The sequence below is a fragment of the Pelecanus crispus genome, chromosome 7, assembly GCF_030463565.1.
Source record: "Pelecanus crispus isolate bPelCri1 chromosome 7, bPelCri1.pri, whole genome shotgun sequence".
NCBI classification, from domain to species: domain Eukaryota; kingdom Metazoa; phylum Chordata; class Aves; order Pelecaniformes; family Pelecanidae; genus Pelecanus; species Pelecanus crispus.
Window position 1 is genome coordinate 31,004,807 of NC_134649.1, and position 13,454 is coordinate 31,018,260.

General features: G+C 34.4%; 2 protein-coding genes across 2 annotated transcripts in view; one reads left to right on the forward strand and one right to left on the reverse strand.

The window, feature by feature from the left end:
• Positions 1-13,454, forward strand: part of CENPP (centromere protein P) — a 164,371-nt gene that overhangs the window by 64,858 nt on the left and 86,059 nt on the right. The window lies entirely within an intron of this gene.
• ASPN (asporin) lies at positions 881-12,050 on the reverse strand. Its single transcript, XM_075713439.1, has 7 exons — positions 11,804-12,050; positions 9,780-9,892; positions 7,406-7,619; positions 6,917-7,027; positions 4,082-4,175; positions 2,296-2,434; positions 881-1,078 (listed from the first exon to the last, which is right to left on the reverse strand). Exons 1-7 carry the CDS (start codon positions 12,048-12,050, stop codon positions 881-883), a joined length of 1,116 nt encoding a protein of 371 aa, XP_075569554.1.

Sequence of the window (13,454 nt, forward strand, 5' to 3'; positions counted from 1 at the left end):
CTTATGTTAATGAGGGATTCTTAACCTGTGTGATGTCAAAATATAAAAGAGGAAAAAAATTAAATGAAAAATGTGATTACAATTGTTATAGATAAAAGAAAATGTTTGTGCTGGCCTAAAGGGATTTTAATAATCATTCCTATTAAGCTTGAAGCCTATGATAAATCTTGAACCCTACTTTTTAATGTTCAGAGTGCATCAATTATATTGATAGCAGAACTTTGAAGGACACTTTCCTCTTAAAGTTGAGGGGGAAAAAAAAAAAAAAAACAAACCCCAAAAACTTTTAAAGGTTTTTTGCATGTTAGCTCTTGATATGAAACCCACCTTTATCTGACTTAATAGATTATAAAAGTAAATTCTAGTTTAGAGACAAAAGACCTCACAATACCATACCTTTTTATTGCACCTTTGCTGATTATCAAAAATGGCACATGAGGTTGTCTTTGAAGTCTGATAATTTTTTTTTTTTCAACTTTTCTTATAACACTTTTTGGCAGAGGAAAAGGTAGGTCCTTACTGTGGAAAAGGTCGCTTCCATTTGATTTTTAGAATTTATTTGAAAGAAAGAATATGTCAAAACTATGCGATATAGGTATAGAATTTAACATCTCTAATAGGAAACATCAAATACAGTTTCCAGTTCCACTTCCAAAAGTCCTTCCATAACATATAAAGGCTTTTGTTTAAATTATTCAAATGTAGGTTGAACATTGTCAAATAATACAATGGATCCTACTAACATTATTTCTAATTATCTCTGAAATAGTAAATACTTTGTAAACTGGTTAAATAGTGTAAAATTGGCATTTTTCTGCAAATTTCAAGTATTGTAGAACTGATTTGGACAAGTTGCTTTTTGAAATGACCAACTTCAGTATCACTTGAGGAAATTGCCAAGTTGCACACTGTTTCTGGCTAAAATGCAACGGAAAGTTGAAGGCTGAACCTCCCAGTACTTTACAGGATTATTAAAGAGGCTTATGCCACTGTATAACGCTTTCTTCTTTCTTCTTCCTGTTGGACAGAAGTCATTCACTCCCAGTTTTGCAATATGATTAGAATGAAGGAAGACTACCTGCAGCAATAAGAAACAGTAGAATATAATAGTTAGTATGCAAATGGAAAAAATATCTAAACATTCATTGGCATATAGATAACTGAGGTTTGCTGTAAGATCAGTTGGATGCAGACCTTAATAGTAACAGGAATTAAAAATTTGTGTTACATCTCTAAAAAATACCTCCCTCAAAAAAAAGTCACATGGTATTTATCAGTGTGTTGTCAGAATAATTTGACTCTATTCTTATGGAACATTCTCCTAAAATGCAGTTTTATATTCTCTTACAGTAAGAATTATAATGATGCAGTATTATATTCTCCCATAATGCAAATTTTCAGTGATTTAATAAATTTTAAAAAGTAGTCTCTAGAAAAGTTCATATTAGATGTGTTGGTATGGTTATAGGAACAGATAAGTCTAATGCTGATGTAGCTGAAATTAGTTAAAAAAAAAAAAAGGGTTTGTGATAGAGTTTAGAATTTTTTAAGTAAAATAATGTACATTGACAAAAATTCTTTTATTTGTATATCTAATTTTACATTACACTGTAAGTTGATGTTTGGCCTTTGTTTTTTTAATATATCTCTCTCTCTCTCAAAAGTTTTTTCCTTTAATTGGAAGTGAAATGAGAAGTGGAAAGAAATGAAATTCAGAGGTAATAGCTTATCATGTGCTCTGTCATCTATGCATTTCTTCATGTTTCCCCAAGCTTTGTTCAGCTCTGTATGCTAAGGTATATGTCATCTTATAAGACATATTTGATTTTAATTACTATTCCAGAGTTCAGGAAATAAATGCGTTTTGAAAGCGTTTGATTGCAGAATTCATCTAGCACTAAATACAAATTTTAAAATCTTCTCATTTCAGCCTCATAAATAATTTTCTTTGGATTTAAGGCTTTTCAGTGTGGAAATGGAAAAATTTCCACTCTGGTTTGCTAATATGGAAACTATAATAAATCTGTAACAAACTTTCTGAAAACATTTTCTGGGTGTAGCATGTTGTTTCCACCCCACCCCCACCCCCCCCCACCCCCCGGAATCGTTCCTGCTGTTTGATCTTGTTTATTTCTTTAAGTACATACATGATTTCAGGTTTTGCTAGTATGAGACTTATGTCAAAATATATGTGACAGTTAATTATGCTTTTTAATTATGTCCTAATCAGTATGGCAATGTGAAAGTCAAACAACACGTAACTACCAGAGCTTTCTATTAAGTTTAATATATGACCTGCAGATATTTCAGTTCAGGTAACCCAGGAGGAACTTTCTTGAGCTTATTTTTTTCAAGATGGATTTCACGTATACTTGGTATGTTGGCAAAACTTCCATTTTCCACATCTTTGATTTTATTATTCCCAAGGCCTAGCCTAGAAATAGTACAAGGAACATTTAATTAAAGATTAATTGAGATTCACAACAGCATTGAAGAGCATACTTTTTTTTTAAAAGATTGAAGTAGACATAGGGGAAAAAAAGAACTGGGGAAAGATAATGAAATCTTACCTCTGATAGGAAAAAACCCACCATTGATCTAACAAATATTTTTTTCTTCTTAATTTAATCTCCACTTAAAGGACAGCAGCTAACCTGTTGTGAGCAGTTGTCCAGTTTTGCATGCAGTTTTTCTACTTTTAGTGGCAATAGTTAAAATGATAAACATCAACCAATCTGCTTGTAAAATAAATCATGCCCTTTTATCAAGTAGTATAGCTACAAAGTATACTCACGGTAATAAAAAGTGTTGTTCTAATAAATAGCCAAAGAAGTGCAAGTCTTCTAAAGAAAATATAGCTTAGTCAAAAACTTTGTATTTTAAAAATAAGCAGGACTACCTTCTTTCCTACTTCCACATTTTCCTTAATTTAGGCCTTAGTTAGATTTTTTTGGTCTAAGACTTCAGCCTGCATTGCTGGGAAGATGATTCAGAAGGCAGAGGCACAGGTCAGTTTGGAATTGCTCTTTCCACGCATCCTGCAGTCCCCTTTTTCTCCTTTCTTTCTTGATTTCTTCAGAAACTGAAGTTGGTATCTAAATGAAGTTCAGTAGTTCCTCTTTGATAGTTGTTTCTATTACCAAATCCAAAATTCAGTGCTGCTCAGCCATATTTTGAGTACTTAACTGAGCTTTACAGAAAGAACTTCCTTCTTCTGTTCTACACCGGTGATACATTCCTCAGAAACATGCATTTTTTCTTTTTCTTAAACCCCATCACATTTGGAAACAGTTATCAAGGTGTTTCCTTTACCAGCTACTGTATTTCTCTCCGGCTAGTTTTCAGGAGGTGAATTTATCTTCTCTTATAATTTACCAGTTTTCCCATGTGTTTGTATGAACAACACTTAAATTTCCCTTTTCCTGCCACCCTTTTATATTTTTTCTTTGGGGCGTGTATGGAGTGTCTCCTTCCACTACACATAGGCCTTCTGTGGAATTAAAAACTATTATGGCTCTTAAATCCTATAAATATAGTTGCAAGAAAGGCATTCTGTTCCTAAAACACAAATCAGTTGGTGTTGCTGTATACCTCATTTTGGGGGGTGATTTGTGAGATGAGTGACCAAGGGGTTAAAATGCCTGGGCCTGATAGGGAACAGGCTAGAGAAAAATACTGAATACTGTTGATAAATAATGTGACCACAAAGGTGCGTACATTCTGAGTGTGAGAAATACATGCAGTACTTAATTGAGGCATATTACTACTAGCACATTAAGAGATATTATATAAAAGCCACAATATGTTACACAACATCCAGGAGCCATGAGGTAAGAATTTATGATGATTACATTTTGTAATCAGATGCTGTTCTTAACATACATTTCTATTGTGAACTGTAGGCAAGGCATGTAATAACAAGGCTAATATTTGTTTTAAGTTTGGTCTTATTTACAGCAGTTCTTACTACAACACTTAAAATTTTTCATTCTCTTTTCTCGCATTAACAAGAGAACTATCAAATAAGACATCCTGCCGGGTTGGACCTTTTACCAAATAAAATTCTGCATGGGAATTTTACCTTTGAAGATCTTTATACCGGTTAAAATCTTCAAGTTCGATTGCCGTAATCTTATTGTCATCTAAGTGAAGTTCTAGTAGACTGGAGGGCAATTCTGGTGAAAAACAAATGCACAGTATGAGAAAAATAAGCCAACTTATTTTTGTTGGAATATTTATTATGTTCCAAACAGCTTCTTCCTCTTTTGTTTAGGATTGGGTGAAGAAGCCTGGGAGGGGGGGTGTCTGCATCAAAGAAATGGGTGTTAGATACAAGTATGTTACTTTTTTAAAAAAAAAAAAAAAAAAATCAACCAACATAATTTGGATTAAAATAGTAACTTTAAAGAAAAAATTAAGTGCATATGCTAATGTTAAGATTTCAGAGTTCCCAAATTTGGTATAATTTTGCTAGCTTTCTTTGTAATGGCTTTCATGTATTTTTGGTTAACCTGTCAAAGAGGTATGTTATGTGCAATTATCTAACAGTTGGTAGTCAAAATCCTACTCCTGTGGAACCTGTGACCAATTTTTTGTAGATACCTATTTTCTTCCACATGATGTAACAATTGTGCTATGATAGCTCCTAACATGGGATCTGGGAGGAAAGCTTTCAGAATTCTCTAAGCAAAATGAGATATTTGGTATGCTCTTTCCCATGCTGGTGCGCAGAATGTTTTCTCATGTGGTACCAAATAGTCTGAAATCAGAACTGTCAGTGAATGGACCAGGAGATGGGGAATCTTTTTTACAATATCCTTTTAGTGATGGCAGACGAAGATAGTCACAAGTTTGAATCTCTGTTTGCAGATCTTATTTTCAGTTTTACTAGCATCTGTCTAGATGGCACCCTGACACCAAGCAAGACAAACCACATATTTCTGTTACTAATATGGCTTAGCAGAGCACTGCTCCCATGGCCATTGCTATTTGTTGTAGCATTACAATACTGAGGAAAACTGGTATGCTTTACAGTCTTTCTTTATGAGAGTTGACATGCTTTGGTGTGTGTGTGTTTGGGCTTTTTTCCAGTTTATATTCCAGTTTACAATTCTGCTGGGTGCTGCTTGTGTCTGAGTAACAGTATTAAGAAGGAAGACTACCCATCTGTCCCTTTTAGATTTTAAGTGCATTTTGTAAGTTACATTTTTTTTTTTAATCTTTTAGTGTCATTATAACATTTGCAGATAGAGGGATCTGCAAACTTAGTTCCCATTTGGGTAGAATGTGTTCACCATGAAATCCTGTTTGTTTATGATTTGTTTATGTATTTGATACCACATATTGGACCTCATGCTGTGTTTCTTTATAGGAAATTTCTCTATAACAAAGACAAAATCTGAGTCATTTTATGTATGGGTTTTTTGTGCTAAGTGACAGAATATGGTATTATGATGATAGAATCATAGAATCATTTAGGTTGGAAAAGACCTTTAAGATCATCCAGTCCAACCATTAACCTAACACTACCAAGTCCACCACTAAACCAGTTAAGGGTAGAGTAATAATTAATTTCATGTTTCCTGGCTTGGTGGCTGGATCATTTTTTAATAAAAGTAAAACTAGAATAGAACCATTAAGGTTGGAAAGGACCTCTAAGATCATCAGTCCAACCATCAACCCAGAACCACTGTGCCTACTAAACCATGTCCCGAAGGGCACGTTTACACGTTTTTTGAACACCTCCAGGGACGGTGACTCCACCACCTCTCTGGGCAGCCTGTTCCAATGCTTGACCACTCTTTCCGTGACGAAATTTTTCCTAATATCCAATCTAAACCTCCCCTGACACAACTTGAGGCACTAGAAGAATGTCTTTTCTGGAGGGAGTGTTACCACAGGCAGCCAACCAGTTGGTTTTGTTTGTTGTTGGTTTTTTTTTTTTCACTGTTCTCTTCTACAGGGATGCTTTTGCATATATATCTGTCTCCAAGAAGAGATTAAATTTAATGAGACACGTTCGTTATCTGAATGATCTAGAAATAAGTATCTTAAGGGCCAACATTTGGTTTCCCTGTAAGTTAATGAATGATACAACATATGGTATTATGCTTTGTCTCCTCCCTTTTTCTCTTAGCTAGTAGTTTTGAGCAGTTAAAAATCATGAGAATTTGGTTAAATACTAAGTTGGCCTACAGAAAATGCAGGTAGAGTGTTGCACTGAGTTCTTTCATGCTTTTTTGTGTGTGGACGTCAGTGATTTGTAAAGTTAGTGTTTTAATTTATTGCTACCTCCAAATCACAAGTTAATTGTTTCATATGGAGGAGTGATGTAATTTTGTAGTATGTTATGTCGAATTTAATTAAAATGTTAATATTAAATTTTACTTAGCAAAACCCCATCAAAAGATGTATAAAGTGCTGTATTGGGTTTTTGCATTAAAGTGGTTATATTGCAGAGCATATTTGAGCTACAGAGTCGCTTGAAACATTCAAAATTGAAGTTAGAAATTTTGGGGTTTCATTTTAAGTGCATAAAGGAAGTGGGAATTCTGTATCCCTTATGACCCAGATCTAATATCAGGGGGTTTATCCTTTCTTTGTAAGGTTGAGAGGCTGGTGTGAAAGATGTGAAGTGACGACATCTTATCGTGTTCTTCACATTGTTTCTCCTGAGAAGAGGCTCTGGATGACTCCAGAGAGTCATCCAGAGAGCGAACATGTGTGCATGCATGCTTTTGAGATGTAGAAATGGATACTAAGTACAAAAAGAAAAATAAGATAGGAGGTGGTTTGGTAGTAATGAACAATTCAAAGCAGAATTTATGAGCATTTTAATAACCTTACAGATGTTAAAGCATTTTATTTAGGAGTATACTGGTATAGGTAAAATAGAAAAGGTAAAAATAAAGCATACCTTTAGGAATTGAAGTTAATTTAGCTTCTGCAATTCTTATATGATAGATATTTACTCCTTCGAAAGCCCCTGGCTCTATTCCATCATTGTTAAGAGGATTTGCACTCATTTCTGTCCAAGGGAAAAAAAAAGTATTTATGGCATAGGAATTTTGTGTATGTTAGACTAAGTTATAAGCAGCTGGTTTAATTTTATTTATGACTTCTGATGTTCTAACCATTAATTAATGTTTAGCTGTGTTACCTATTCTGAGGGGTGGAAGTCATGGCTTTCAGTGAATAGAGGCTGTCTAACTTGGCCTCCAGGGTTAACAGAAACTTGACCTATGTAGCAACTTCACATAGAAATTAAACTGTGAAAGATAGTTTCCACAGCACAGACATCTCTTTAAGAGGAACTTGCACACTGGAGAAATGTTTGAATGAAAATTATATAGAGTATGTTACATTTTTGATAAAGACATTTTCTCTTCTACTTAATTGGACTTACCTAAAACATGTAGAGACTTCATTCCTTTAAATACATCCTTGTGGATTTTCTTAACCTTATTAGCATGAATTCTGAGCTCTGCTAAAGTTTTTGGTAGATTTGTTGGAATCTCAGTTAGCTGGTTATGGGACAAATACAGTCGTCGTAGCTTCTTTGTTGGTTGAAAGGCTTTTGGATGAATCTTGGATATTTTATTGTTGTTCAAAGCCAGTGCCTATGAAATATGGGAAGAGCAATACAAAGAAAATTTCTCTATACAGGAATGTTATGATTAGGAATTTTAAGTAATGAATTTGGTATATAATTTAACAATTAAGTATTTAAAATATTTTATTTTTCCATCATACCAAACTTTGGCACTTTGTATGTACTTCGGACATTTTACTTGTTTGTGAAAAGCTAAAAAAACCCTGAAAGCTGGAGCATCAGCTAGAAGGTAGAGAAAAACTAGTCAGAGCTGACAAGGTGCCAATGATAATTAGAAGAATTGGCAAAACAATATGTTTGTCTTCATATATTTTGTGGGATTGTATGGGGTTTATATTCTTTTTTTATTGTTGTTGTTCTTTAATGCAGACAAATTCTCAAAACTCAGAATTTCATCTTTTATTTCAGCATAATGCTGCAAAATAAAAGTCAGGGTTTTAATCTGGATTTCTTAAAAGTTAATGTCTGTATACAACTTACACACACGTGAATTTATATCTTATTTGCCATAATTTTTCAACTCCTGTGAATTTGAGTCTCTCTCTTGACTGTACAATGTACACTGGTTCTCTTTTGGGACAGTTGTTTCTTCTTGGTTACTGTGTGTTATCTGAAAACTTGTAATGAGTTACTACAAAATGTGAGTTGTTTGAAATTATTTTGCATGTCAAATCACATATCTTGTATTTCCATATCTAGACTATTCATTTTTGTTCCTTTTTTACTTCTTTGAGCTGTTGGTAAGTCATCTGTTCTCTGGAATTGTGGGAAAAAAAGGTAGAGCAAAACAGAATTAATTTTTGTTTCCCACAAAAAACGGGGATGGCTTAAGGAAATAAACAGGAAATGCTCCTTCCTAATCCAAGTTGCCATCTGTGCCTTTGCTAAGTAGACTAGTACCCGGACAAGTTATATAAAGTAAACTTTTTTTTCTGTAAAAATTTTGTTATGCCTTGCCACAAATTAACTGGTGAGAAAAATCAAAACAGCTCAGAGTTTTCAGTTATCACATAATTAAGTAGTGACTCTAATATATAATGTAGTGATTGCTGATGTATTCCAGTGACTTCCTCAGTCATTGGAGGTTAGTTTCTATAAAGTCTTTTACACTGAATATAAACCACAGTTAGTGTGCTTACTCCTAACTTGCTGGTAAGACCATTCTATACTCAGACATGGGACACTTAAGGGGAATTGGAAGCACTGTTGCAAACAATGAATTTGTCTGGTTCCTATTTTTTCTATGCTAGCTTAACTCATAATAATTGACAAGCTCATTCATAAACTCTTAGATCCAGTAAATTTTCAGCTCTTGCTCAGAAGCCAAATATGACTGAAAAGGATTTGTTTTATTTTAGTTTAATGTGTGTTTCATGTCTCTCTAATGTGGAATAGAAGGTCATTAATTTGCTATAACTTTTGGAACAGATCTGTCATTTTTACAATGAAAATTTAAAAATTGTCAATATTCGTTGGTACTGGATCTAGTGACATCTTATGGAAATAAGGGTTCCAAAACATATTTAATCTACCTTTCCAGGCCTCTGAGACTCATTGTAAAAAGGGATTATTGTGTACTGTAAATATCTGGATTTATCAGTTGCCAGTGATATATATTGTAAAGCCTGTCTCTATGCGCATACTTGAGTTTGTAAAAAAATAGTAGAAAAGCACATGACTTTTTCAGTAATTCAGTGTTGGTCTATTTTCTGTTCAGGTCAATTGGATTTGTAACATTAGTTTCAGTGGCATGTGTGTCAGTTGTATGCTGTGTGCTTTTGAAAATACCCTCAGAAAATATCATTCTAGTTCTCCTGTGAGATTAAGTTCTTTCCTCTATTTTACAGCTAAGCAGGTAAAAAAGGAGCATTTGTCTTGCAGCCTTTAAAATGTCAGGAGTGTTTCTGTGCATGCTAAGGACTGAATACATCTTGAGGATCTTTTTGGTGAGGTACACATAGTACATTTTCTGGATGTTGTAGGAAGTAGCATAGTTCTTACAGCTCCAAGAAATTTCCTTCTTACTATGGGGGAGCAGTCAAATATGCACGCATTAGACTATTTTTATGGATACTGTTGGAGAAGAAAACTATCATTTGTATTTTAAAAGTATCAAAATATTTCAGATCTCGAAATCAGATTTCAAACTTGGAAATAGCAAGCTTACATAAAGTGATGTGAGTCCTTGGAGATCGTTTTCCTTGACCTCTTTAATTTTGTTGTTTTGAAGGTCAATCATACGAGTATCTGGTGGAATGTTGCGAGGTATTGATGTCAAACCTATTTAAGTATGTGAGATAAACAGAAACATTACATGCCTGTATATAAGTCCAAAGAAATTAACTGCTAAACAGGAAAACACAGTAAGACTGTTGATGATTGTGATTGGAAAGAAAATACGAACAGGCATAAAGCAAAGATAGAAGGGAATACTCGATAGGGAGAGGAACTAGTTATATAAGAATGTATGACAAAAATGTGTGGGTAGTTTCAGGAGGAACTGCTTCTACTGCTGACCATGACAAGCTTGAATGTGGTGCTCATGGAAGATTCCTTGCATCTGTGAAATAAGCAGCCTCAGAGTACAGGTTGTTCTACAGGGAAACTGCTTAAGGCCCTGGAGAAAGCAGCCTTTGGAGGATCTGGGGCTGTGGTTCTGTATTGAGGAACAGGGCTGTTGCAGTGGCTTTAAGGGATCTCTGCTTAGTGCTTGAATGCTCCTTTCTGCCTCTACACTGCCCTGTCTGTGGTACTGGCACCATTGCTTATATGGCTGTACAGATAACATCAAGGCTGAGAAATGGATTCTTGGTAAAAGTGGACAAAACATGGTCTTCCAGCTACCAGTACTTAATTACCAGTTGTATAAATCCCCCAACCCAGTTCACTGTTCAGTTACAAAAACACTTTGGTTCATACCATCTGAGATTCTGAATCAGGATCCAGAGACTAGCAAGGGATAGTAACTTGCTTTTCAGTGGAAATGCTGATGCATCAAGTGCTAAATGCTGGTCCAGTTTATTAACAATTATTCCATAATTAATAGGTTACAGTTATTTAAAGATGAAGTCCATTAATAGTTTTTTTTTTCCCGTACGTGAACTTAAAGCAGTTTGCAATCTGTAAACCAGATGCAATAACCATAGCTTATTGCTGTCAGCAAAAGTTTATTTTGATGCCTTAGTAATGACATGTTTAAAAAACCCAGCAATTTATGTATTGACTCAATGTTTCTAAGGCATGAGGAGTCTAGGATTAAGTTTAGGGTGGTGGCAGAGCTGTGATGAAAACGAATTTCATTGTCACTGTGCTAGGGCAGGAGCATAGTCCTTTGGTTACCTTGAATCATGGGAAAACATCAATGAACACTAATTCAGATTGGAGAGATTAATAATGAATTCATGTTTAGGAATTAGTATGTATCTGCAACAGTGACAGTAGCAAATTTGCCTTCAATTAAAATACTACCAGTGATGCACACTTTAATGGAAGTTAAGCTGAGCAAATAGTTTGTATCCCATTTATGCACTGGTGTTAAATTTCCTTGTGGTTTATTTATGGCTTCTTTTTCCTTTGTTATGTTTTCTTGTCATTTGACCGGTTGCTTTGTAGTTGTGAATTAAGTACTTCTTTAGCCATAGTCTTTTTTGAGAGAGGGGTCTAATAGCTTGTCTAATGCAAACAGAAGATACAGCAAACTTTTGTGCTCCTCTGTTTGGATATGACTCCATGGAAGTAAACGAAACAGGAGAAAGTGTAATCTAAAATGTAAATATAAGCATTTTTGCATTCTGTGATTGTTCTCTTAGTGGATAAACTAACTATTTATTCAGTTAAACAGTTTTACATTTATTTGTTAAATAGTCTATATGCCTTTCCATCCTATGCTGTTATCAATAGAATTCATGGCTAATGGAAGGTGGCTATAGCAGTTTATTAATTTTCTAAACTGATGCACATAAACTGGGAAAACATTTATGTTGTAAAAAGTGCTGGACACAGATTACTTGCTGGACATGAATTAGTTATGGTTTGCAAGCCTAACTGAAAAAATGTAATCTCCTTTTGAAAATGGCTAGTATAGGGATATGTGAATGTGTGCAATTTATGGAGCTGTAGAATTAATCTTTTAAATCTCAAATCCTTGAAAGGAGAGTGCAGTGGAGAACAGACGCACAAAATCATTCTTACCTAGGTCAGAGCAATGGACAACTCTCACATAGCACTGGCATCCAAAGGGGCATATTGGGAATAGATCAAAAGGAATTAGTGGTATAATTGGTTCAATGGTTGGAAATAGAGAGTTGTCGTCATAGTCGTCATCATCATCTTCTTCCATATCTTGGAGCATCATATTCTTTAGTGTAAAATATGAAGGACCAATGAGAGGTTTGGCAGAGCACAAAGCCAAGAAGAGAAGGAACGTGTATTCTTTCATGTCTTCTTAATCAGGACAGCCTGAAGAGGAAAGCAAACAAACAAACAAACCCAAAGACAAGAATCAGTGAATGTGAAACAGCAAATAAGGGTATTGAACTATATACTTCACTCACTGCTACAGTCTGTGGTCCTGAAAAATGGCCTGTTATGAATATGAAGGTTTAATTATTATATGAAGGATGAAGAATATTAAAAATCTTCTTTAAAATGTAATATTTATGTTGTTATAAATGATTGTGTTATAATAAATACTATTAAAATATTAATTAATCAGACATTAATTCCATATCAAAGTTTTTTAGCTGAGTTTAAAAAAAATAGTATCATCATTTACTTCAGGCTTTGAAGCATAATTTTTGTAGCAAATTTTACCAGAACTTGGAATTGAATTTATTTTGTTCCTTCTTAATGAAAAAATATATTTTAATGGGATATGTGGGCTTATGTGCATTGCTTGTATCTAGAAAATCTGGAAATACTTGATTAGCAATACATAAAATGCACTCATCAGGATACTCCCAAAACACTTGTTATTCTACTACCTATACACTTCTAATTAAACACTTCTTATTCTAATCTGGAAAAATAGAGTTCTCAGTCCTGACAATGGCTTTTCCCAAATTCCAGTCTTTCATGTATTATTGCTATTGACAGAAGTTCACTTCTGTGAAGCTTATTTGTGCATGACCTCTATTTGATGAGGGCTCTTTTCTCTGACAGGGGCTTGCAGGTTATGAATCTCTCATTTGAAATCAGTGACTTACTTTACATCCAGAAAAAAGCTGGAAACCAATACTGTGTGCATATTTTTTTCAATGAACTTTTTTTTTTTTTAATGTAGCTTTGTTGTCCTAGGGCCTGTACATGATAGCAGGCAGCCAGCTGAAAGGAGCTCAAAATGCACTTTGCTTGAATTTAGTGCCATAAACCCCATCAGCTTTCTAGGTTACCTGTGTAACTTGAAAGTATCTTTCTTGTGTAATCGAAGGTCCTTCAATCTGAAAGACAGAATGATGTTGGATCAGTTAGGGTACTTTCAAAGCAGAAAACCCCATGTCAGTTAGCTACAATTATTTTTTTTCTGATGCTACTGAGAAGAATACACAAGTTATGAAGGACTTAAAGTACATTTGTCTTTAGAAAAATATGACAGATTCTGTCTCATTACAGTTGTTAATTCAATTTCATTCTGCCTGTCTGTGTTCTAATTTTACAAGATTTCTTTCAGCGACACCTGACTGGGAAAACCAGGAGCCCAGTCTTTAACTACAGTATAGTGCATTAGCTGAGTAATGATGATCAATAGTTCAAAACCCATAGATATATTCTACACACTCTGGTTTTATTCTAAAGATGATTTTATTGACCAAATAGTCCTAGAAAACTAGACACAAGGGAAAAC